The 23,044-nt window shown below is 33.8% G+C and overlaps 3 protein-coding genes across 3 annotated transcripts; all 3 read left to right on the top strand.

Moving 5' to 3' along the window:
• Nucleotides 1–4,150: 4,150 nt before the first annotated feature.
• On the top strand, nucleotides 4,151–4,984 carry LOC146937580 (uncharacterized). Its single transcript, XM_085749464.1, has one exon. It carries the CDS (start codon nucleotides 4,151–4,153, stop codon nucleotides 4,982–4,984), a length of 834 nt encoding a protein of 277 aa, XP_085605590.1.
• A 5,380-nt stretch (nucleotides 4,985–10,364) lies between these two features.
• On the top strand, nucleotides 10,365–11,204 carry LOC146937579 (uncharacterized). Its single transcript, XM_085749463.1, has one exon. It carries the CDS (start codon nucleotides 10,365–10,367, stop codon nucleotides 11,202–11,204), a length of 840 nt encoding a protein of 279 aa, XP_085605589.1.
• Nucleotides 11,205–21,351: 10,147 nt separating this feature from the next.
• On the top strand, nucleotides 21,352–22,205 carry LOC146937578 (uncharacterized). The gene has a single exon (XM_085751827.1). The coding sequence runs from the start codon at nucleotides 21,481–21,483 to the stop codon at nucleotides 22,147–22,149; it is 669 nt and encodes a 222-aa protein (XP_085607953.1). The 5' UTR covers nucleotides 21,352–21,480; the 3' UTR covers nucleotides 22,150–22,205.
• Nucleotides 22,206–23,044: the final 839 nt, after the last annotated feature.

Below are 23,044 nucleotides of genomic sequence, written 5' to 3'. Positions count from 1 at the left end.
TACCAACACAACAACATCAACATTTCACCTTAATTCATCAAGAATCACAATCCACAATGAATAACTCATTTTCATCAAACTCTTAAAACAACAACTTCATTAAATGGAACACTCATGGCATAATTAACAACATCAAAATCTCTTCATCAATTCATCAATCTTGGTACCCAAAGCACCAATTCAATAACAACATGTTCCAAATCAATAACAACAACTAATGAACACAAATTCATGCACAATTCAACACCACAACTTCAATTTTCATCAAACTTGCTCAAGAACACAAAGCACCAACAACTATGTATTTAAACATGTTAATTCACATACTAACATACAATTATCACATAAATCATGTTCTCAAACATAACAACAACAATTATGCACGGATTTTACAACAATTAGGTTCAATTCATCAATTTAACAAAAATGGGTAAAGAAAAAAAAAGATGAATTATGGTTGAAACCTAACCCTCTTACCTCTAGCACCAAGATTCTCTAACCCAAGCTTCAATTTAGCTCCTAGATGATGAATCCCCTCCTCAAGCTCTAACTCTTGATCTTGTTCTTCCCTCTAGCCTCTATCTCTTCTCTTCTCAATGAAAATGAAATGAAAATGTTTGTAACCCTATCTCTTCTCACTAACATTAGTTTATAAAGGCTCACTTAATGGGCTTATCTCACAAACCTTAATGGGCCTAACCCATTTCTAATTCAACCTCAAAAATGTTACTACTGACTTACCGGTAAAATATAACACTAACGGTCACTTAACGGTAATTAAAATAATTACTACACCCTCTCTAGTAACTTGGTAAAATAATAACTTCCACTAAACACTAAAAAAATAACTTTCTGCAAAATTACAAAATTGCCACTGCCCTCAAAATGACCAAAATGCCCCTAAGTCCAAAATGACTAAAATACCCTTCTAACACCGAATTCTACGATTCCCAACCAAAAATACACACAGAGGTAAATAATCACGTAAGAGCACATATAACACACATAAATAAATAATAAAATAAAACTAGCGAAAATCGGGCTGTTACACTTACCATCCCTAGGTGTAATAGCATTTATTAGGCTTTTGGGGTTGGTTTCAGTTTGACTCGGGAAGACTCCGGAGGGTTGTGGGGAAGAGGTTACTTGTTGGGCTACTTGAGGGATTTGAGTCTCAAGCATTTTGTTGTGAGTAGAAAGAGAATCCACTTTTGCGGAAAGCCTATTGAGAGAGTCATTCAAAATTCCAGCTTTGACTTTAAACTCTTGGTTATGCCTAATGTTATCTAATTCAAAATTTTCGATCAAAAGTTCCAAGTCGGATTTTTGAGAGACTCTTTGGTTGTTTGCAAAACCGGGTGGTGATGTTTGTTGTCCAAAAAGATTTTGAGGGGTTTGAAAAAAAATTTGACTATTCCCAAACCCATAGTTTACCTGCTCGGGACTTCTAACAACACTACCTAGTTGACATTCAACACCAGTGTGACCAAAAATTTCATAAGCTTTACAAGGTGGTGATAGGGGGGAAAAGGTCCATTGATAAAGGTTTTGAGCCATGCCTGAAATCAAAACAGTTAGAGATAGAATAGAAAAAGAGAAAGAGAGAGAGAGAGAGAGAGAGATATTTTTTTACTTTTTATAAATATATATATATATATATATATATATATTTGAAACAAATATAAAACGAAAATAAAATAAAATAGAATAAAATAAAGATTTTTTTTTAGAAAGAAATATAAAAACAATAAACTAAAATAAAACAACGAAAAAGTTTTTTTTTTTTTTTAGTCTAATCACTATTAAAAAGTTAATCAAATTACAACAACTCCCCGGCAACGGCGCCAAAAACTTGATAAAGCCAAACCGCAAGTGCACGGCCTATCGAAGTAATAGTAGTAAGAAAGAGTATCGTTCCGCTAGGGAGTTGTGAATTCAATCAACTTTTAGAGAATGATTAGAAGAGAAGAAAGCTTATAAAAAGGGGTTTAATTGCTGAAGGTAAATAACAATAATAATAAAAGAGCCTTGGGATTATTGGTTTGTCATAATAACAAATCTTTCACTAGACAAGACTTTAACTTCTAATTCCATGGTTTACACCGTAATTTCTTAAGACCGGTTTCCCTTTAGCCCCTCACCTTTCCGATGAAAGTCCGGTGAGAGTTTACTTCTAGTAACCAAGCCTATTTCGCTGACTTGATTACTAGAAGATGCTTATAAGGATTGAAACTACCTGTGTCTCAATAATTGCAAGGACTATTTCACTGTCTTGCAATTATTGTCTAGATTCACTTGTTCCAACATCAAAGCTCCGCTCTCGCTTTATGAATTGATGTTTGGGATAATGGATTAACAATTATCAAACCCTTTGCTTTCGCTTCCACAGTTTGATAATTGTTAATTCATGTTAAAACGGTGAATCTAAATTAGAAAGTACGGCTACATAGAATTAGGGTTAAAGCTTGGTTTGTTAGGATTATGTCATTAGACTTTTCCAACAATCCCAAGACAAAGAAGTCTACTCACTAACGTTCATTGTAGACATGGGGGAAGAAGAGAGAAAACAGTAATATAAAAGAACAATAATATAAAAGTGAACTTTTATTCCAAGAACAAAAGATGAATATTTGTGATGGAGAGCTACTCTATTTATAGCTTTACAATTGACTTAAAATCTAAGCAACTACAAGGGCTATTTGGTAAAACTAAAACAGGGTAACTTGGGCTTCAAGCAAAAGCAGCAAAAGGCATCCTGAGAGGTGGCACGGCCGTGCCACATGTTGGCACGGGCCGTGCCAAGCTTCTGACTTGGGAGCTTTATATTTTTGTTCTGAATCTTTTGTATTTTCGTTCCAAATCAGCTCCAGACTCCTTTCTTTTGCTCCAAGACACCTTCCATCATATATTCGTTCCTAAAATATAAAATATGCAATTTGTAGTAAACTATCTCAAAAAGGAAATAATATTTAAACAAAATAAAACTAAATCTAATTAAAACGAAACTAAATAATGCATAAAAATAGACTAAATATAGACTCATCACTGATTCTATTTGTGGACCGTCAATATGCTCCTAAAGACCTAGGAGACCTCTAAAAGGGCTCCTGGACCCTGCAAGAGGGACTAATGCCCCTCCAGAAGAGCTCCAAAGCCCAAGGCACGTCCTTCTCAGGATGCTGCCTCTACCCACTCCTAGAAACATCTAGAACTCGCTAAAAGTACTTAATTACCCTCGCTACTTAGCGCCTAAGCAAACCCGAAATTAGGTCCATAAGAAGCTATAAATACAACCCTTGGGATGACTCTCAAGGCATCCAATAATCAGTCTAAACAAACATAGAATACGATACTGAACCCTAGTATCCCCTATTGTGCTTTAGCAAGTACAGTTGGCGTCGTCTGTGGGAAAAGGTATAACTAACCTTGACCACGTTTCTGAATCGTAAATCGCAATTCGGAAGCCCTAAACCTACAATCAAAAACCTCCAAATCGTAAAATCTTGGTGCGACTTGGAAATCCTAACCGATCTCAAAACAAAAATCCTATATCACCAGTCTCAAATGATTTAGAGAAACTCTCATCGCCATGGTCACCCCATAAGAAGTCGAGACGATGAGAACCCAGATCGCATAATTGATCTAGCAGAACGAAGCCCTACATGCATCAGTCGAAACTATCCAACAGCAACAAAACCAAGAAAAGGCAGACTCTCACCACGACTAACAAAATGAACCAGAGCCTCAACCCCTCTCTGTGGAAGTCTGGAACGCTCCCGTCCCAGAGAATTTCAAGCCACCCCATCTTACACCTTACGAAGGAAGGAATGATCCCGTAGAACACATCACGACCTTTAACACTCGTATGGCCGTCGTCGGAGTCACGGATTCCCTCAAGTGCAAACTCTTGGCGGGAACGTTCATTGACGCGGCGTTACGTTGGTACATGAACCTTCCCCGTTTTTCAGTTGTGAGTTATCAAGATTTGACTCGGAAACTCATCCAGCAATTCTCTGCTAGTCGACACTGAAAAGTCTCCTCCACCAGCCTCTTCAATGTCCGCCAAGGGCAGAATGAACCACTAAGAGACTATCTCGCTTGATTCAACGACTCCACCATCAAGGTATCAAATCCTAACCAAGAAATGTTCATGGGCGCCTTCCAAATTGGTCTGAGAGCAGGACAATTTAATGAATCACTAGCTCAGAAACCCATAGATTCAATGGAGGAAATTATAGCTCGGATAGAGTGCTACATTAAAGGAGAAGAGAGTAATGTTGAGAAGAAGGCGAGGGTCACCAAAGAAAGAGGAAACTCAGGCTCAGAGCGCAAAAACTATTATGTGCCACCAAACAGGGACATAGGAACTTTCAAGAAGCACTACGAAAGGGAGCAAGATGCCCCGCGATACATACCAGAACATTTCACTCCCCTCAACTTACGCCCTGAACGAATCATGAAAGAAGTTTACGAGTCCAAGCTAATCAGAGAACCATACCCGCCACGAAATCACATTATGGGACAAAATAGAGATGCTTGGTGCAAATATCACCGAGTAAAAGGACATGACACCGATGACTGTTTGCACCTTAAAAGAGAAATAGAAAAGTTGATCCAAAACTGGAAGCTACGAGGATACACCAAAGAGAGATACTGCGAGGAAAAGAAACGCTCTGAAGATGCTCGAGAGACAAAACAAGGGGAAGAAACAAGGCACACTCTCAACACGATATCCAGAGATTTTGCCGAGGGAGGAGAATCAAGCACATCTCGAAAGAAATACGTTCGCCAAGTGATGTTATTAGATGACGACGCCTACAAATTCACAGAAGACGAGCCAGACATTATCTTCTCAACTAAAGACTTTAAAAATGTCATCCCTCAAGATGACGACCCCATGGTCATCACCCTCCAAATATTTACTTGGGATTTCAGAAGCATACTCATCGATCTAGGCAGCTCAACAGATATCTTATACCACTAGGCCTTCGAGAAAATGGGTTTGAGCGAGGAACAACTACAACCGTTCAGAGGAACACTGGCAGGATTTACAGGCGAGAAGGTACATGTGAGCAGATCTATCATACTAAAAACCATTTTCGGCACAAGAAGCCAAGAAAAGGTGGTCAAGGTAAAGTACTTAGTGGTCAATTCCCCGAACTCATATAACATAATTATCGATCTCCCGACGTTCAACCACTTGGGCGCATTCTTATCCACTAAGTACCTCGTAATGAATTACCCTGTTGAAAAAGGAGGAATCAGAACAATAAGAGGTAATCAGAAAGTGGCTAGAGATTGTTATCACGCTAACCTCAGGTTACAAAATAAAACAAAGAAGAAAGGCAAAGAGAAACCACTCAGCGCGAATGTGATAGATTTAGACCCTCGAGAAGAATATCAACAAGAGCGCCTAGAGCCAACTGAAGAGTTAAAGGGAATTCTTATCCGGCCACAACCATACCAAACAACTAAGATTGGAACTTTTTTGGAGCCTGACGAAGAGAAGGACTTAGTCCAACTCCTCCGAAAATTTTTAGATCTCTTCGCATGGACAACATCAGACATGCCAGGAATAGACCCCAACATAGCTTTCCATCGTCTCTCCTTTAACCCTCTGTAAAGCCCGTAGCCTAGAGGAAGCACAAATTAGGCAATGAAAGACGCAAAGTTGTTGATGAAGAAATCAAGAAATTAAAGGACACCCGCTTCATTAGTGAAATAAAATACCCCACTTGGCTCGCAAACACAGTCCTAGTAAAGAAAGCTTCGGGTAGGTGGGGGTAGGTGGAGGATGTGCGTTGACTACACTGACTTAAACTTGGCTTGTCTAAAAGACCCATACCCTCTCCCAAATATTGACCACCTGATAGACAATGCATCTGGGTACAAAACATTGAGTTTCATGGACGTTTACTCAGGATACAATCAGATCAAGATGGATCCCCTAGACGCCCCAAAAACGGCCTCCATGACTAATAACAAGAACTACCACTACGTGGTCATGCCTTTTGGATTAAGAAACGTCGGCGCAACAATCCAACGTTCAATGGATACCATTTTTGCCAAACAAGTGTATTGGAACAAAATGTGTTTAACAATACCACTTTAAGTTTCGATGATAACAAGGTATTAAAAATGTCAATTGGATATGCTAATATTTGTTCAAGTGTGCAGGACCATAGACAATTTTTTTAATCAAATATAGGTTCTGGAGGAACAAATGAGAGCAATGGAATTTACAATAAGAAAGCTTGTGTTGCAAAATAACGTCTGAAGAAAAGAGCATCTAAAGATCATCAGAAGCTGTCTACCAATAAATTTATTGCTCTAAGTGTTGAGGATCTTATAAGCTCTCTCAAGATTTATAAGATGAGTCTTAATGAGCATGATTCTGCTAAGAAGAAAAAATTTATTGCTCTAGCATCTAAAGGAAAGTCTTCAAAAGCTCTTAAGGTCATTGAGTCTGAAGAAGAATCCCCTGATGAAGATTCTGATGAAGATCCAACTGTTGCTGAAAAAATGGCTATGCTGTCCAACAAGCTTCAGTATCTGGCTAAAAAGTTTTTTAGTAGAAGCAGTGGTTCCAAAGGTTCAGGGAAGGAAGATCAGAAAGGCTGCTTCAACTGCAAGAAGCCTGGACACGGACACTTCATTGTTGACTGTGTTGATCTTCAGAAGGAAAAATCAAAGGAGAAGTCCAAGAAACCAACTTTCAAATCCAACAAGTACAAAAGATAGATAAAGCAGAGTCTAATGGCCACCTGGCAAGATCTAGATAGTGAATCAGGGCCTGACAAGGATGATGCTGGAAATGATGCTACAATGACTTCAGAAGCTGAACGAGAATCAGACTAATAGGATGAAAATGAGGTATATTCAAAAATTCTTAGAGAAGAACTTATTGATTCACTTAAAGAGCTCCTCACACACTTTTGACACAAAACCAATGAGTTGAATGATTTAAAAAATAAATATGTTGATTTAATGAAACAAGAAGAATCAACTCTATTGGATCTGAAAGCATTTGAGGAAGGACTTAAAGGTTTTGACTTCATTTGTAAAACTTATGAAGACAAACTCAAGTTTCTTTGTCAGAAGCTTCAAGAAAAGTGTGAAGGAAAACCTGTGAGTAAACATGAAATTGCTCTTGAAGATTTCATTATATTTGGCATTGATAGAAGCAAAGTAGAAGAGTAAAACGTAAGGTATTAAACCTAAGGTATTGAGTGAGCAGAAGCCACGTAACTTTAAGCACAAGGAACAACAAAAGAAGAGTAAAACTTCCGGTAATAGCCCCAAAGGACCCATAAAGATATCGGTACCTAAATATGAAATTATGAATGCTGCAGATATGCTAAGAGTAAAGAAAGAGCACAAGTCATGGTACCTGGACAATGGTTGCTCACGACACATGACAGGAGAAAAGTCTATGTTCCTATCCCTAACAATGAAAGAGGGAGGAATTGTGGAATTTGGAGGCAACCAGACTGGCAAGGTCATTGGCACATGGACTATTGGTAACTCTTCTATCGCTATTAATAATGTGTGGTTGGTAGATGGTCTTAGACATAACCTACTTATCATTAGTCTGTTTTGTGATAGTGGTTATGATGTGATGTCTGATAAGACCAACTGCAGAATAATCAACAAGAATGATAAGTCCATAGTATTTAAGGGAAAGAGGAAGAAGAATAATGTCTATAAAATTAATTTCTCTGAACTGGCTGATCAGAAGGTAGTTTGCCTTTTATCAGTGAATGACAAGAAATGGGTATTGCACAAAAGGTTGGGACATGCTAACTAGAGATTAATCTCTAAGCTTTGTAAGTTACAACTGGTCAGAGGCTTACCAAACATTAACTATCATTCAGATGCACTTTGTGGTGCATTCCAGAAGGGAAAAATTGTTAAATCATCTTTTAAAACAAAAGCCATTGTCTCAACCTCCAGACCCTTAGAACTACTCCATATTGATTTATTTGGACCAGTTAGCTCTGCATCTATTTATGGAAGTAGATATGGATTAGTCATTATTGATGATTATAGTAGATGGACTTGGGTTAAATTCCATAGAACTAAAGATGATGCATATGATGTGTTTAGTAACTTCTGCACTCAAATACAGTATGAAAAAGAATTGAATGTTTTAAAAGTCAGAAGTGATCATGGTCGAGAATTTGAAAATGAGCCATTTGAAACCTTTTGTGAAAAATATGGCATTGTCCATGAATTCTCTTCTCATAGAACTCCACAACAAAATGGGGTTGTAGAGAGAAAGAATAGATCTTTACAAGAAATGACTATAACTATGATCCATGAAAATAATTTGGCTAAACATTTCAGGGCAGAAGCAGTAAACACATCATGTTATGTCCAAAATAGAATCTATATTGGACATATATTGGAGAAAACGTCATATGAACTCTTTAAAGGAATAAGACCTAATATATCTTACTTTCATCAATTTGGATGTACATGTTACATTCTAAATCATAAGGTCTACCTAAAGAAATTTGATGTCAAGGCCCAAAGAGGAATCTTTCTAGGTTACTCTGAAAGGTTAAAGGCATACATAGTGTATAATTCAGAAACACAATGTGTTGAAGAATCAATGCCCATCAAATTTGATGACAAAGAGCTTGGAAATGAAATTCCAGAGCTACTTGAAAGTTTTGCAGATATACAGGTATCTGAAGATACTTCATAACCTAATCAGACTCTAGAGTTTGATGAAAGTCCAGAAGCTGAACCCCCTCCAGAAGCTCACAATGAAGAAGCTTTTGATGAAGCATAAGATGGTGCTTAGCAAGCTATTCAATCCAAGAATACTTTCAAGTACAAGTCTTCACATTTAGAGGAATTGATCATTGGAAACAAAGAGAAAACTAGAAGAACAAGATCACATTTCAAGCAAGAAAAGTCTATGTTGGGATTGTTATCAATGATAGAACCTTCTACTGTGGATGAAGCACTTACATATGATGGTTTGATAGTAGCTATGCAAGAAGAACTCAATCAGTTTCAAAGAAATGATGTGTGGGATCTGGTACCCAAGCCTCAACATAAGAACATTATTGGAACAAAATGGGTATTCAGAAACAAGCCCAATGAACTTGCTGAAGTAGTCAGAAACAAAGCCAAAATTGTTGCTCAAGGTTACATTCAACAAGAAGGCATTGATTATACCGAAACATTTGCTCCAGTTGCAAGATTAGAAGCAATCAGGTTACTTCTATCCTATGCAGTTAATCATGGCATTATATTATATCAAATGGATGTTAAGGGTGCATTTCTCAATGGTGTGATATCTGAAGAAGTGTATGTCAAACAACCTCCAGGTTTTGAGGATTTGAAGTATCCTGACCATGTTTATAAACTAAAGAAATCACTGTATGGTCTTAAACAAGCTCCTAGAGCCTGGTATGATAGACTGAGTAATTTCTTGATTGAAAATGATTTTAAAAGAGGTCAGGTTGATACAACACTCTTCAGAAGAACTCTTGAGAAATACATTCTTGGTGTGTAAATTCATGTTGATGATATAATATTTGGTTCTATTAATGCCTCTCTTTGCAAGGAATTTTCTAAGTTAATGCAGGATGAGTTTGATTAGAAGTCTCTTGCTTTTGTGCTTGAGCATAGGAAGTCTCTTGCAGTTGTGCTTGAGCATAGGAAATATCTTGCTTTTGTGCTTAAGTTAGTTTGAAGTCTCTTGCTTTTGTGCATGAACAATTGTAATCAGATATTGATTTTAGTGAACTCTCCTTTGAAGTGCAAGGGGAACAGGACTACTTCCGGATTGTGGAAGGAACCTGTATAATTGCTTTATGTCTTTCTTCTCTCTCTCTCTCTCTCTCTCTCTCTCTCTCTCTCTCTCTCTCTTTACTTAACCGCTGCATTTAGACTCTGAACATTGCATCAGAACCTGAATTCTATTACCTTTCGATCTGTGATTTCAGTTTTAGGAGAAGTAAAAGCTAACACAATTCAACCCTCTCTTCTTGTGTTTTTCTCACCTTCAAATTGGGAAGAAACCTGGAAGTATACATTGACGACCTCGTAGTCAAAACCCTCGAAGGAGCCAAGCACTCAACATACCTGGAAGAAATTTTCCAGCAGGTAAGGAAGTTCAACATGCGGCTGAACCATACTAAATGTTCTTTCAACATCCAAGCATGAAAATTTTTAGGCTTATTACTTACCAAAAGAGGAATCGAAGCCAACCCAGACAAATGTCAAGCCGTCATCAATATGAGGAGCCCTAGTAGCATAAAAGAGGTGCAACAGCTGACAGGAGACTGGCGGCCTTGTCCAGATTCCTCTCTTGCGCAGGGGATAAAGCTTTCGCCTTTTTCGCATCCATGAAGAAAAGGGCGACTTCGAATGGACCCCCGAATGTGAAGAAGCTTTCTGCAACATCAAAACCTTCCTATTCAGCCCATCAATTTTACATCGCCCAACACAAGGAGCTCTCACTTTACCTTTCTGTATTCGACAACGCCATGAGCTCAGTGTTAATGAAGGATTCTGAAAAAGGAGAAAGGACGGTATATTTTGCCAGCATGGTATTCAAAGGGGTAGAGCTACGATACCAAAAGATTGAACGACTAGCTTTGGCAATTGTGGCAACCGCAAGGAAATTACGCCCTTACTTCCAGAGCCACAGAATTGTCGTTAGAACAAATTATCCAGCGAAGCAAGTTTTAAGCAAGCCAGACCTCGCTAGAAGAATGGTAGCATGGTCAATAGAACTATCAGAATATGATATTCAATTTGTACCTAGAGGCAGCATCAAATCACAAGTATTAGCATATTTTGTGTCAAAATTCACAGTTCCAATTCAGAGCATCACCCCTCATTTATGGCTCTTATTAGTATATGGATCATCAAACTTAAAGGGACGCGAGGCTGGCGTAATTCTAGAAGAACCAGGAGACCTTCTCATCGAAAAATCATTGAGGTTCGAATTTAAAGCAAGCAACAACCAAGCCGAGTATGAGGCACTAATCGCCGGGATGATTTTCACACAAGAGATGGGAGCTGAAAACCTAAGAGCGAAAAGTGATTCACAACTAATAACAAGCCAGATTTTCGGAGAATATCAAACCAAAGATCCCCAGCTCAGAAAATACCTCGCAAAAGTTCAAAGTCTGGCGGCCAAATTCAAAATTTTTGGAGCAACATACATCCCTAGCGAATAAATTCGAGAGCATATCTGTTAGCCATGCTGGCCAGCACCGAACGTCCAGGGAATAACAGAACGGTAATACAAGAGTTCATGGCAACACCAAGCATAGAAATTCAAGAGGTCCACGCCATAACCGAAGAAAAAGAAGGATGGATGACTCCTTTACTCAAATACCTCACATGATATTTTTCTCCAAAAAATGAAGAAGAAGAGCAACAAGTCAATAAGAGAGCGGCTAAATTTACAATCGTGGCAGGAAAGCTATATAAAATGGGTAGGGCGACTCCAATGCTAAGATGTCTGGGCGAAGAAGAAACATGTTTAGTACTACTAGAGGTACATGAAGGGGTATGTGGAAGTCACATCGGCGAGCGTGCCCTTGCAGCAAAACTTCTTCGGGCGGGATACTATTGGCCAACTATGTTACAAGACAGTGCAGAATTCGTAAAGAAATGTAAAAAATTCCAGTGCTTCTTTGACAGAAAGAACGCTCCTGCAAATGAGCTCACCTCCGTATTTTCACCGTAGCCTTTCCACAAATGGGGAGTAGATATTGTGGGGCCATTCCCTTTCGCTCGTGGACAGCTGAAATTCCTCATAGTGGGCGTAGATTACTTCACCAAGTGGATAGAGGCTAAAGCAGTGTCAAAGATCACAATAGATCGTGTAAAGAAATTCTATTGGAAGAAAATTATCTGCCATTTTGGACTACCAAAATACATTGTGACAGACAACATAACTCAATTCGCTAGCTCTAGGGTCGTTGACTTATGCAATTAGCTTGGAAATCAAACCAAATTTGTTTCGGTAATCCACCCTCAAGCTAACGGACAGGCTGAATCCGCCAACAAAGTTATTCTAAATGGAATAAAGAAAAAATTAGAAGCGGCCAAAGGACTCTAGGCAGAACAGTTACTTGAGGTAAGACTTTAAACATCTTAAATTAATTGATTATTTAGAGGCAAAAATAAGATTCAGATTTACATAAGTTATTATATGATCAAAGTCACACCCTAACAAGATTTAAAACGCCTATGAAAATCAAAATCAACTAAGTACAGGTACTATGGTCATACCATACAACTTCTCATTCGACTACCAAAGAAACTCCATTCACTATGGTATACGGCGCTAACGCATGCTCCCAGTATAAATTGACACTCCGACACGACGCCGAGATAAGTTTTCAGAAGAAGGTAGTTTTTTATGTTCCGTTTCAAACTAACCACGATTTGCTGCAGGTTTTTTCTTTCATCTAAATTTGTTTTAAATTAAGCTCATAACCACTCTGTTTTCAACTACGAAGCTAACAAAGTAGGTGTCAAATGCACAATGGACATGATCGACGAAATAAGAGAGGCAACTCAGATCCGAGAGTTCGCCGCCAAACAAAGGGCGGCTAGACGATGTAACAGCTCGATTTTTCGCTAGATTTATTTTATTATTTATCTAATTGCTTTTATGTACATTTGTATGTGCTCGTATGTGATTATTTGCCTTTGTGTGTATTTTTGGTTGGGAATTGTAGAATTCGGTGTTAGAAGGGTATTTTTAGTCATTTTGGACTTAGGGGCATTTTGGTCATTTAGAGAGTAGGGGTAATTTTGTAATTTTGCTGAGGATTATTTTTTGTGCTTAGTGAGAGTTGTTATTTTACTAAGCCACTAGAGAGAGTGTAGTAATTATTTTATTACCGGTAGATGAGCGTTAGTATTACATTTCACCGTTAAGTGGGTAGTAACATGTTGGAGTTAGATTAGTAATGGGTTAGGCCCATTAAGACTTTGTGAGTTGAGCCCATTTAGGTGGAACCTATATAAACTCTTGTTTGTAGAGAAAATAGGGTTTTACCAACATTTTCACAATTGAGAAGAGATAGAGATAGAGAGAAGGCAAATGTTTGAAGAGGAGATCTAGAGAAGGCTAGAGGGAGCTAGAGATTCAAGATTTGGGAGCTAAAGTGAAGCCTTAGTGTTGATTTTGAAGAATTAAGGTAAGGGGGTTAGACTTTAATCATAATTAATAGTTGTAGATTCTACCCTAATTCTTTCATTAAGTGGTTAATTTGAATTTAGTTGTAGAAATTCATGCTTAATTGTGATGGTATGATTATGTACATGAATTGAATGATAATTGTGTTGTTGTTGTTGAATTTGTATGTTAAAATGGGTAGTTATGAACATGATGAGTTTTTGTATGAAATTGAGGGTGAATAATGTTGTGGTTGCTAGATTGATAATGAATTGATGAGTCTATATTTAGTCTATTTTTATGCGTTATTTAGTTTCGTTTTAATTAGATTTAGTTTTAATTTTTTTTGAAATATTTATATTTATTTTTATGATATTATTATAATTGTAAATTTAAATAAATTCAAACTAATATACTGACACGTGTATTCGTGCACACAAACTTATAAAACTTATTAAATATCTAACCCGGGCAACGCCGGGTCTCTAAACTAGTAGTATATATATAAAGTAAGGTTTTTTATGCCACATGTCACTTCCACATTCATTCTCAATATTTTTATTATTTTTTCTATTTTATTTAACATAAATATCTCAACAAACTTTTGATCTTATGCACTCAGTATTTTTTATCTCAACAAACTACACATCAATCAATCAATCAATCAATCAATAGTATATATATATATAAAGTAAGGTTTTTTATGCCACATGTCACTTCCACATTCATTCTCAATATTTTTATTATTTTTTCTATTTTTATTTAACATAAATATCTCAACAAACTTTTGATCTTATGCACTCAGTATTTTTTATCTCAACAAACTACACATCAATCAATCAATAGTATATATATATAAAGTAAGGTTTTTTATGCCACATGTCACTTCCACATTCATTCTCAATATTTTTATTATTTTTTCTATTTTTATTTAACATAAATATCTCAACAAACTTTTGATCTTATGCACTCAGTATTTTTTATCTCAACAAACTACCCATCAATCAATCAATAGTATATATATAAAGTAAGGTTTTTTATGCCACATGTCACTTCCACATTCATTCTCAATATTTTTATTATTTTTTCTATTTTTATTTAACATAAATATCTCAACAAACTTTTGATCTTATGCACTCAGTATTTTTTATCTCAACAAACTACACATCAATCAATCAATAGTATATATATAAAGTAAGGTTTTTTATGCCACATGTCACTTCCACATTCATTCTCAATACTGAGAGAAAAAAATCGATTGAAAGGGAATAAAATTGGTGTTTGGCAAACCTGAAAAAGGAAAAATGTTAGATGAAAAAGGAAAAATGTTAGATGTAAATATGTGATTAACAAAAATTTATTTATTTATAATTAACATTTGCAGTAGAATATGCTGCTAAAAGATAACATAATAACTAATCGGACCTTTTTTTTTATCAAAAATAAAAACTAATCGAACCCTTTTTTTCCTCAAACGTAAAAACTAATTGAATGATACAGTGCTAAAAGATTAGTAATAACTAATTGAATTTTCTTTTCCTAAAAACAAATAAACAAATTGAAGTCTTTTAATCATAAAATAAGATCATACATGTAAACTTTGTTGAAAGTATTATGTGTAGTTTGTTGAGATATTTCTGCTACATAAATTATTAGAAATTCAAAAAAAAAATTTAAAAAAATATTGAGTGGATAAGATCAAAATGTTGTTGAGATATTTATGTTAAATAAAATATTGGTTTTTAAAAATAGAAAAAATAATAGAAATATTGAGAATGAATGTGGAAGTGACATGTGGCATAAAAAAACTTTACTTTATATATATATACTATTGATTGATTAATGTGTAGTTTGTTGAGATATTTCTGCTACATAAAATATTAGAAATTCAATAAAAATTAAAAAAAAAAATACTGAGTGCATAAGATCAAAAGTTTGTTGAGATATTTATGTTAAATACAATATTGGTTTTTAAAAATAAAAAAATAATAAAAATATTGAGAATGAATGTGGAAGTGACATGTGGCATAAAAAATCTTACTTTATATATATACTATTGATTGATTGAATAATTGATGTGTAGTTTGTTGAGATATTTCTCCTACATAAAATATTAGAAATTCAATAAAAATTTAAAGAAAATACTGAGTGCATAAAATCAAAAGTTTGTTGAGATATTTATGTTAAATAAAATATTGGTTTTTAATAATAGAAAAAATAATAAAAATATTGAGAATGAATGTGAAAGTGACACGTGGCATAAAAAACCTTACTTTATATATATATATATATATATATATATATATATATATATACTATTGATTGATTGATTGATTTAGAAATAAGGACCTGAAATAATAGTATAGGTGTTATCATAAAATAATAGTATAAGTGATTAATAATATTAAAACGCTACTGGTGAAATAATAATATTTTAGGACCTGAAATATTATTATTAAAATCAAAACGCTACTTATTAATAATATTGAAACGAAAAGGACCTGAAAAAATAGTATATGTGATAATAGTATAGGTGATTAATAATATTAAAACGCTACAGTTGAATCGAAAAGAGAAAAAAAAATAGTATAGGTGTTAGTTCAAGGACGTGAAACAGAAACAATAGTATAGGTGTTAGTTCAAGCACCTAAAACTCGTAGGTGTTTGTAATGGATGCCAACAACAATAGTTCAAGGACCAGGAAAAAAAACAATCAGTAAACTCACTCATAGGTGTTAGTTCCCTCTTATATTATATATAAAAATAAAAATCTAAGCATAAGTAAAAGTAGAAGAAACAATAGTATAGGTGTTTGTCAAACCTGAAGAAAGAAAAAGCTTAGATCAAAAGAAGGTTTGAGTTTCAGTTTCTGCTCAAAATATGTGATTACGTGATTAAAAAATTCTCCTTTATTTATAGTTAAAAAAAAAAACAAACCGAATCCTTTTTTTCCTCAATGAAAAAAACTAATTGAATAATATGGTGCTAAAAGAGATAGTAACTAATTGAAACTTATTTTCCTAAAAAAAAGAAATATTTAATGGATAGTATTGAAAGTATTATATATAGTTTGTTGAGACATTTTGGCTACATAAAATATTAGGAATTAAATATAAAATTAAATAAAAATATTTCATGTCTTGAAATATTATTATTAAAATCAAAACGCTACTGATTAATAATATTAAAACGAAAAGGACCTGAAAAAAATAGTATAGGTGATAATAGTATAGTTGATTAATAATATTAAAACGCTACTGTTGAAACGAAAAGGAAAAAAAATAGTATAGGTGTTAGTTCAAGGACTTGAAACAGAAACAATAGTATAGGTGTTAGTTCAAGGACTTGAAACTCATAGATGTTTGTAATGGATGCCAGCAACAATTGTTCAAGGACCTGAAAGAAAAAAAAAACAATCGGTAAACTCACTCGTAGGTGTTAACTCCCTCTCATATTATATATAAAAATAAAAATCTAAGCATAAGTAAAAGAAACAATAGTATAGGTGTTTGTCAAACCTGAAGAAAGAAAAAGCTTAGATCAAAAGAAGGTTTGAGTTTCAGTTTCTGCTCAAAATATGTGTTTATGTGATTAAAAAATTCTCCTTTATTTATAGTTAAAAAAAAACAAATCGAAGCCTTTTTTTCCTCAATGAAAAAAACTAATAGAAACTTCTTTTCCTAAAAAAGAGAAAGTATTATATATAGTTTGTTGAAATATTTTGGCTACACAAAACATTAGGAATTAAATATAAAATTAAATAAAATATTTAGTGGATAAGATCAAAAGTTTGCTAAGATTTTTATGCCATATAAAATATAGAAAAAAATATAAAAATATTAAGAATAAACGTGGAAGCGACACGTGGCATAAAAAACCTTACTTTATATATATACTATTGATGTTATTTCAAAAAATCATTTTTTTCAAAGTAAAATTAAATGCAAATTAATTTTAAATATGCAAAAAATCATATTTGAATTTGTTATACTTAATTTGCATTTAATTTTGTTATGGAGAAAATGAGAGAGAACATATTAATTTGCATTTAATTTCACTTTGAAAAAAAAAATGAGGTTTGAAGATCCGCGGCAGCTATCTGCCGAAGTGTGCCGCCGGTTGATAGTTAAACAGCCGTGGAGTTGTTAACCGTGACAACATCAATTTTCGATATTTTACTTGTGTTTTTCGACCAACATGTCAACATCAATTTTCCATGATTCCCTCTTGGTTAACGGTTGTTCCCTGCATCAATTGTTAATACTTAATACTATTTCTTGTTTGCATCTCTATTCACTCATGGTTAACTCCACGTAAGGATTGCAATTAAATATGAAGGTAATGAAAGCTACCGCAATTGGACATGAAGGTAGTGATATAGAGATTTTAGGTATGAGAATTGAGATTTGAAATCACCCGGTTGTTGTTTAACCATGAATGAATAATTGCACATCTGAACGAATATAAAATTATATACATAATTAATTTGAAAGTTTTGGTAACATGGGAAGCTCTTTAAATTAAATTGAATTTTGTTCTTGAACTTTTTAAATTGAGATCGGTGAGAATAACGGTTGGAAAAAATCCCTAAAAAAAAAACTGTTGGAAAAAATATAGTGCAGGAGCTAGAGTAGTGAAGTGGTTAGTAGCATTGGACAAGACGACACACATTATGAATTAGTTCATTGTAGGAGGAGAGAATATGATATGGTGAAGCCTTCAATATTTATTATTGAAATTGCATCTCAAAGGCTTGAATACAATTGCACCTATATAAGTCTATTTATAGGTGCTTGTAGATGTTTCTAGAACTAAAATAATCTAGGTATTTGTTTGCCTTATCTACACAAGATTATTATAGATGTTTATAGGCTTTAACTGAACCTAAACATTAATAGAACAATCTAGCAACTTTATGGTATTCTAGTTTTCTCTAATGTTTTCTAGAAATATCTAGAAATGTGCATCATATTTCAACAAATAACAACTAAGTTCATATTTTTTAACACAGACAATGGCGGAGCCAGAAAATATATCTGGGGTGGACCAGCAAAATTAACTCTAATATATAAACATAAAATTTATGTTGTAATAAACGCTAAGCAGTAAACCAAAAAAAAAAAAAATAACGCTAAGCACAAAGTTGTTCAATCAAGAAATAAATTTTAGGCTTAATAGCAGTTTTAGCCCCCTAACTTTCTCAAAGTTGGGATTTTGGCCCTCTAAGAAAAAAACTACATAATCGCCCCTTAATTTTTGTACATGTGGCAGTTTTGGCAGCCAAAGCCAATTTTGACTTGGTCTACGCTGACGTGGCACCCTAAGTGAGGTGCCACGTGTTATTTTTTTTATTTTTTGTTTGCCTTGGGGGGCAAAACTGCTACAATTGCAAAACTTAGGGGGCAATTTTATAGTTTTTTTCTTAGGGGGTCAAAATCGCAACTTTGTGAAAGTTAGGTGGCAAAAACTGCTATTAACCCTAAATTTTATTCCTCTTAGTTACAATGAAACACAATCTTAGTTCCTTGGCATGTAGAAGTTATCACTTCTTCAATTCAAGGAACTTTAACAGGTTGATATTTATAAGTTATTCTTTGTTTATCTCTTTCACTCACACAAACTTTCCTCTTAAAAATGATCAATTTTTCTACTCTTCATCTTTACTTTTCTATTCTTCAAAAAATCAAATAATTCCATAAGTCAGTATCAATCTAAATTAAAGAAATTAAGCATTATTAAAAGTTTACAAAAAGAAGAAAAAATAAAGAAACTAACAAGTATAAAGAAAAGCATTCGTAGTTAAACATAAACTACAATATGCATAAGTTGAAAAAAAAAAGAAGCCTTCCTAGTTAAACATAAACTGAACTTAAATTGAACTACAATATAAAAAAAAAAATCTTTGTAGCAAACAAGAACAATTCAATAAACACTAACAAAGTGGCATGACATATGCATAAGTTGAAACATCCATCTTATATGGTCCTTCAATCCCATATTCCTATTTAATTAAGCCAATTCAATAACTAAGATTGCAGTTTTAAAATTCAATTACCAACAATCAACAAACAATTTACAACAAACAAGAGAATGAGAGAGTGAGAAGAGAATGAGAAGTTTAGTTATCCAACAGAGGAACGTGAAGAGTAGGTGTTAGCCTATATTTTTTAAGACCATCATTTAATGCGGTATTAAATGCAATCAAAGAATAGTTGACCTTATCATCGAAGAATTGTTCTCAAGTTTTATCGAAGTTGGACTTGCTGGGAGCACGTGTTCCAGTTCGACAGACGAAAACCTATCGAGGAGCAGTTATCATTTTGGATAAGGACAAGCAACAACCATTTTCTAAAGGCGTGTTCGAAATTCAAATTAGATGGATAAGGCTTGTTAGTTTTATTTCGTTGTAGGTTTGAAATTCGAATTTAGTTAGTTATCCCTATTTGTATAAATAGTAGTTTTTTCTAAGAAAAAGTGGTCGCAATTCAATCATACAAAACTTGCACTCAAATTATCCGTATGGAAGCGAGAAACGAGTCACAACTTGCAATGTATGAATCTGTGTACCAATTTACATTCAATCAATGCAATTTAAGTTCTTTTTCTTAAATGTCTTTTCATTTTACTTGTTCATTTTGAACGATTTCTTTGTTTTTTACTTAACAAAATTCGATTGAATTCAACTGGGTTGAGTTCGATTGGTTTCATTTTCTTTGTTTATTTAACTTTTTATAACATTACATTTCTTGAAAATACACAAAAGCACAAATATGCTCCTAAGATTTACTGGTTGATCTTGCAAGTAACTATTTTTAAACCAGCGGTTGTTTACCAAAAATCAGTTTAAACAGTAGGGTGGACCAGTTGGGAAAAAACAAATCAAGTTAAGGATATTTTTTATAATTTCTTTCTAGAAAAAAAAATTAGAATTTTTTTTGGGGTGGACCATGGCCCACCTTGGCCCATACGGTCCTCCACCACTGAACACAAATCTAGAGTAAAATCATTATTAGGGGAATTAAGGTTTTCAATGATTAAAATCAATAATACTACATGAGATTGAGAGAGGAGACACATGAAATATAACAGCGGGATAACTTAAAAACTATTATAAACGTTTTGATTAACTAAAATAAACGGTTGAGATTTGGTGTCAACGGATCTTCTCTCTCAAGAACATGCACTTACTTTTCTTTAAAAAAATAAAAAATAACGTCCATTTATTGTAATATTTAAAATGTGTTGCTCATGCATGGAAAGAGAGTGTTCATACTCTCTTCTTTTCCTCACCGGTGAAAGTACTACTCGATATCAATGTTTTATTGGATTATAGTAAGCTCCTCATCGTAGATGGTATTGGTACGTTAAATAAAATATTTAGAAGTGAAGATGGAATTTTAGACACTTAACTTATTCTATTTAAAAAAATAAGAATTTATAGTCACTAAACTATAAAAACAAAAATAAAAAGGTCGATGCCATTATTTCTTTCAACAATAAAGCAATCAATTGAATGTTGTACACTTGTACCATTATTAAAAAAAAATTGAATGTTGTACCATAAAAAAAGAAATTTACTTGTCAACAATAAAGGTCGATGACATTATTTAAATTGATTAATATTCTGAGATATAAAAAATGACTATAAAATTCTAAATAGATTCAGATTTTTTTTCCTCAAAAAAAAAAAAAAGATTCAGATTTTTTTTTTTAATTTTCGTAATTCATTTAGTACTTAATTTATTTTTTTTAAGGAATTTAGTACTTAATTTATTTAATATCCTCATATATAAAACTATCACAAAAAAATACATTTAAACCTAAATTTGTCTTTTTCCAGGTGGACGTATATATGAATCGAGAAGGCTTTGTTTTTTCTTCATTCAGAACCCACAAATTTGGCCATAACAATTCATCGATAAAAACCATAGGAATATTCCTTAACGTAAACATCGAAGGAAGAATAATTGAGCATATTTTCATTAATTATTACTATTAGCTTTGAATATTAAAACAGTAGAAGGTCAAGGATTAATTAACCTTTGTGCTGTTTTTTCAAGTCTAACACACGAGTGTACAAATAGAGCTCAAAAAATGTTCAAAGCCGCCGGCATGGTTGACTAGAGACCACACCGACCCTATTACATAAGAAAACACCAACCCTAGACTTTATCCAAGTCAAATAATGTCTCTCTTTCTATCATCCCCTCATATATAAAAATCAAATTTTCTTTTTGTTTCTCAAACCACCATAACAACCAACGCACTCAACCTTCTCAATAGATCTTTCTCTTGATTTTTTTTTTTTATTTTCAACAATGGGAAATTTAGTAGTGACTCCATGCTTTCATCCTCAAAACAGAAAATTATCATCTTCATCGTCGTCGTCATCGTTGTTGCCATCGTCAGCTAAGCTTATATTTTGGCAAGGTTCCACGAGATTGCTAAACGGTAAGCACATCGCTGGCGAGATCTTGTTCGAGTACCCAGAGACGATGGTTTGTCACGCTGACTCGTTTTTCATCGGACACCCGATCCCTAGTTTGGATTTAGAAGACGAACTCTTTCAAGGAGAGACTTATTTTGTTCTCCCTATTGATCTCTTTTCATGCAAAACACTCTCAGTTTCTTCACTCTTATCATTTAGATCACATAATAATGATAGTAACAACAAGTCAACAATCAAATTTGGAGAGTGCCCTTTTGAGTATTTGAAGGATTGTGATGGAAAAGTGTTGATAAAGGTTATGCCAGAGTTCATCACAAGGCTTGTTAATGGAGATAGATCAGGGAATGATTGTTGCATTAGTAGTAAAAGTAGCTTCCTTTGTAGTACCCCTGAGTTGAAAAAACATTATGAAATGCTTGTGAAGTCTAAGGATCAGGTTTGGTCTCCTAAGCTTGAAACTATTTTGGAAAACAAGGTTAGACTTAGAAAGGAAAGAAAAAGAGAGAAGGCACAACCACAAACTGTGTCTGCTAGATAGTTCATATGTATCTATAATATTTTAGAGTGAAAGTAATTAAACTTCAATTTGTGCACTTATAATTTGATGGGTTAATTATGTTTCTAGTCCCTATAAAATAGCGACCTTGTAAGTTTAGTCCTTACTTAATTTTAATAGCATTTTTAGTCCCTAATTTTGTTTTTTTGCCCTGAGTATTAGTCCCTAAAAGTTCCTCCGCAAAAAATTATCGCAAAATTTGATTTCTACATCCAGATTTTATTACTTTTTATCTTTAACTTTTGTCGTTTTAAAAAATTCATATTTAATTCATTTCATGTCTGAAAATTCTAAATTTTAGTAAACGAACCTTTCATAGTGTTCTAATCTTGTCTAAAAAAAATCGTTCAAAAATTTAAGAGTTTAAGGATAATTAATCAAACTTTGTTTTAGCAGGGACTAAAATTATAAGTAAATTTTTTTTATAGGGACTAAAAATGCTATTAAAATTAAGTAAAAACTAAACTTACAAAGTCGCTATTTTATAGGGACTAGAAACATAATTAACCCTAATTTGATCATATATGTACATCAATTAATTTGCCCACAGTTTTGATTAGTTAGATTATATGTAATTTCTTCTGATCTGTTCATAATTATATGTGGAAATGATGTGATGGAAATGGTTAAGAGAGAAGTCAAATATATTTCTCTGAATTGAAGCTTTACGTACTATAAAGAATAGCTTGAAATTGATGAACTTATCCAATTCTGATCTCCCCTATGGTCGTGAGGGGTGTGTTAAGGAATACTCCCTCCAGTCACATTTATAAGCAAAAAATCACTTTTTAGATTCATTCAACACTTAATGTATTTGGTCTATATTATAGATCAAATACAATAGGTGTTGAATGAACCTAAAAAGTGGTTTTTTGCT

Source organism: Medicago sativa, chromosome 3 (assembly GCF_051527215.1).
Source record: "Medicago sativa cultivar Bolivia chromosome 3, Bolivia_mono, whole genome shotgun sequence".
Taxonomy (NCBI): domain Eukaryota; kingdom Viridiplantae; phylum Streptophyta; class Magnoliopsida; order Fabales; family Fabaceae; genus Medicago; species Medicago sativa.
Note: the sequence above shows the minus strand (reverse complement) of the source record. Positions and strands in the feature narration are given on the sequence as shown.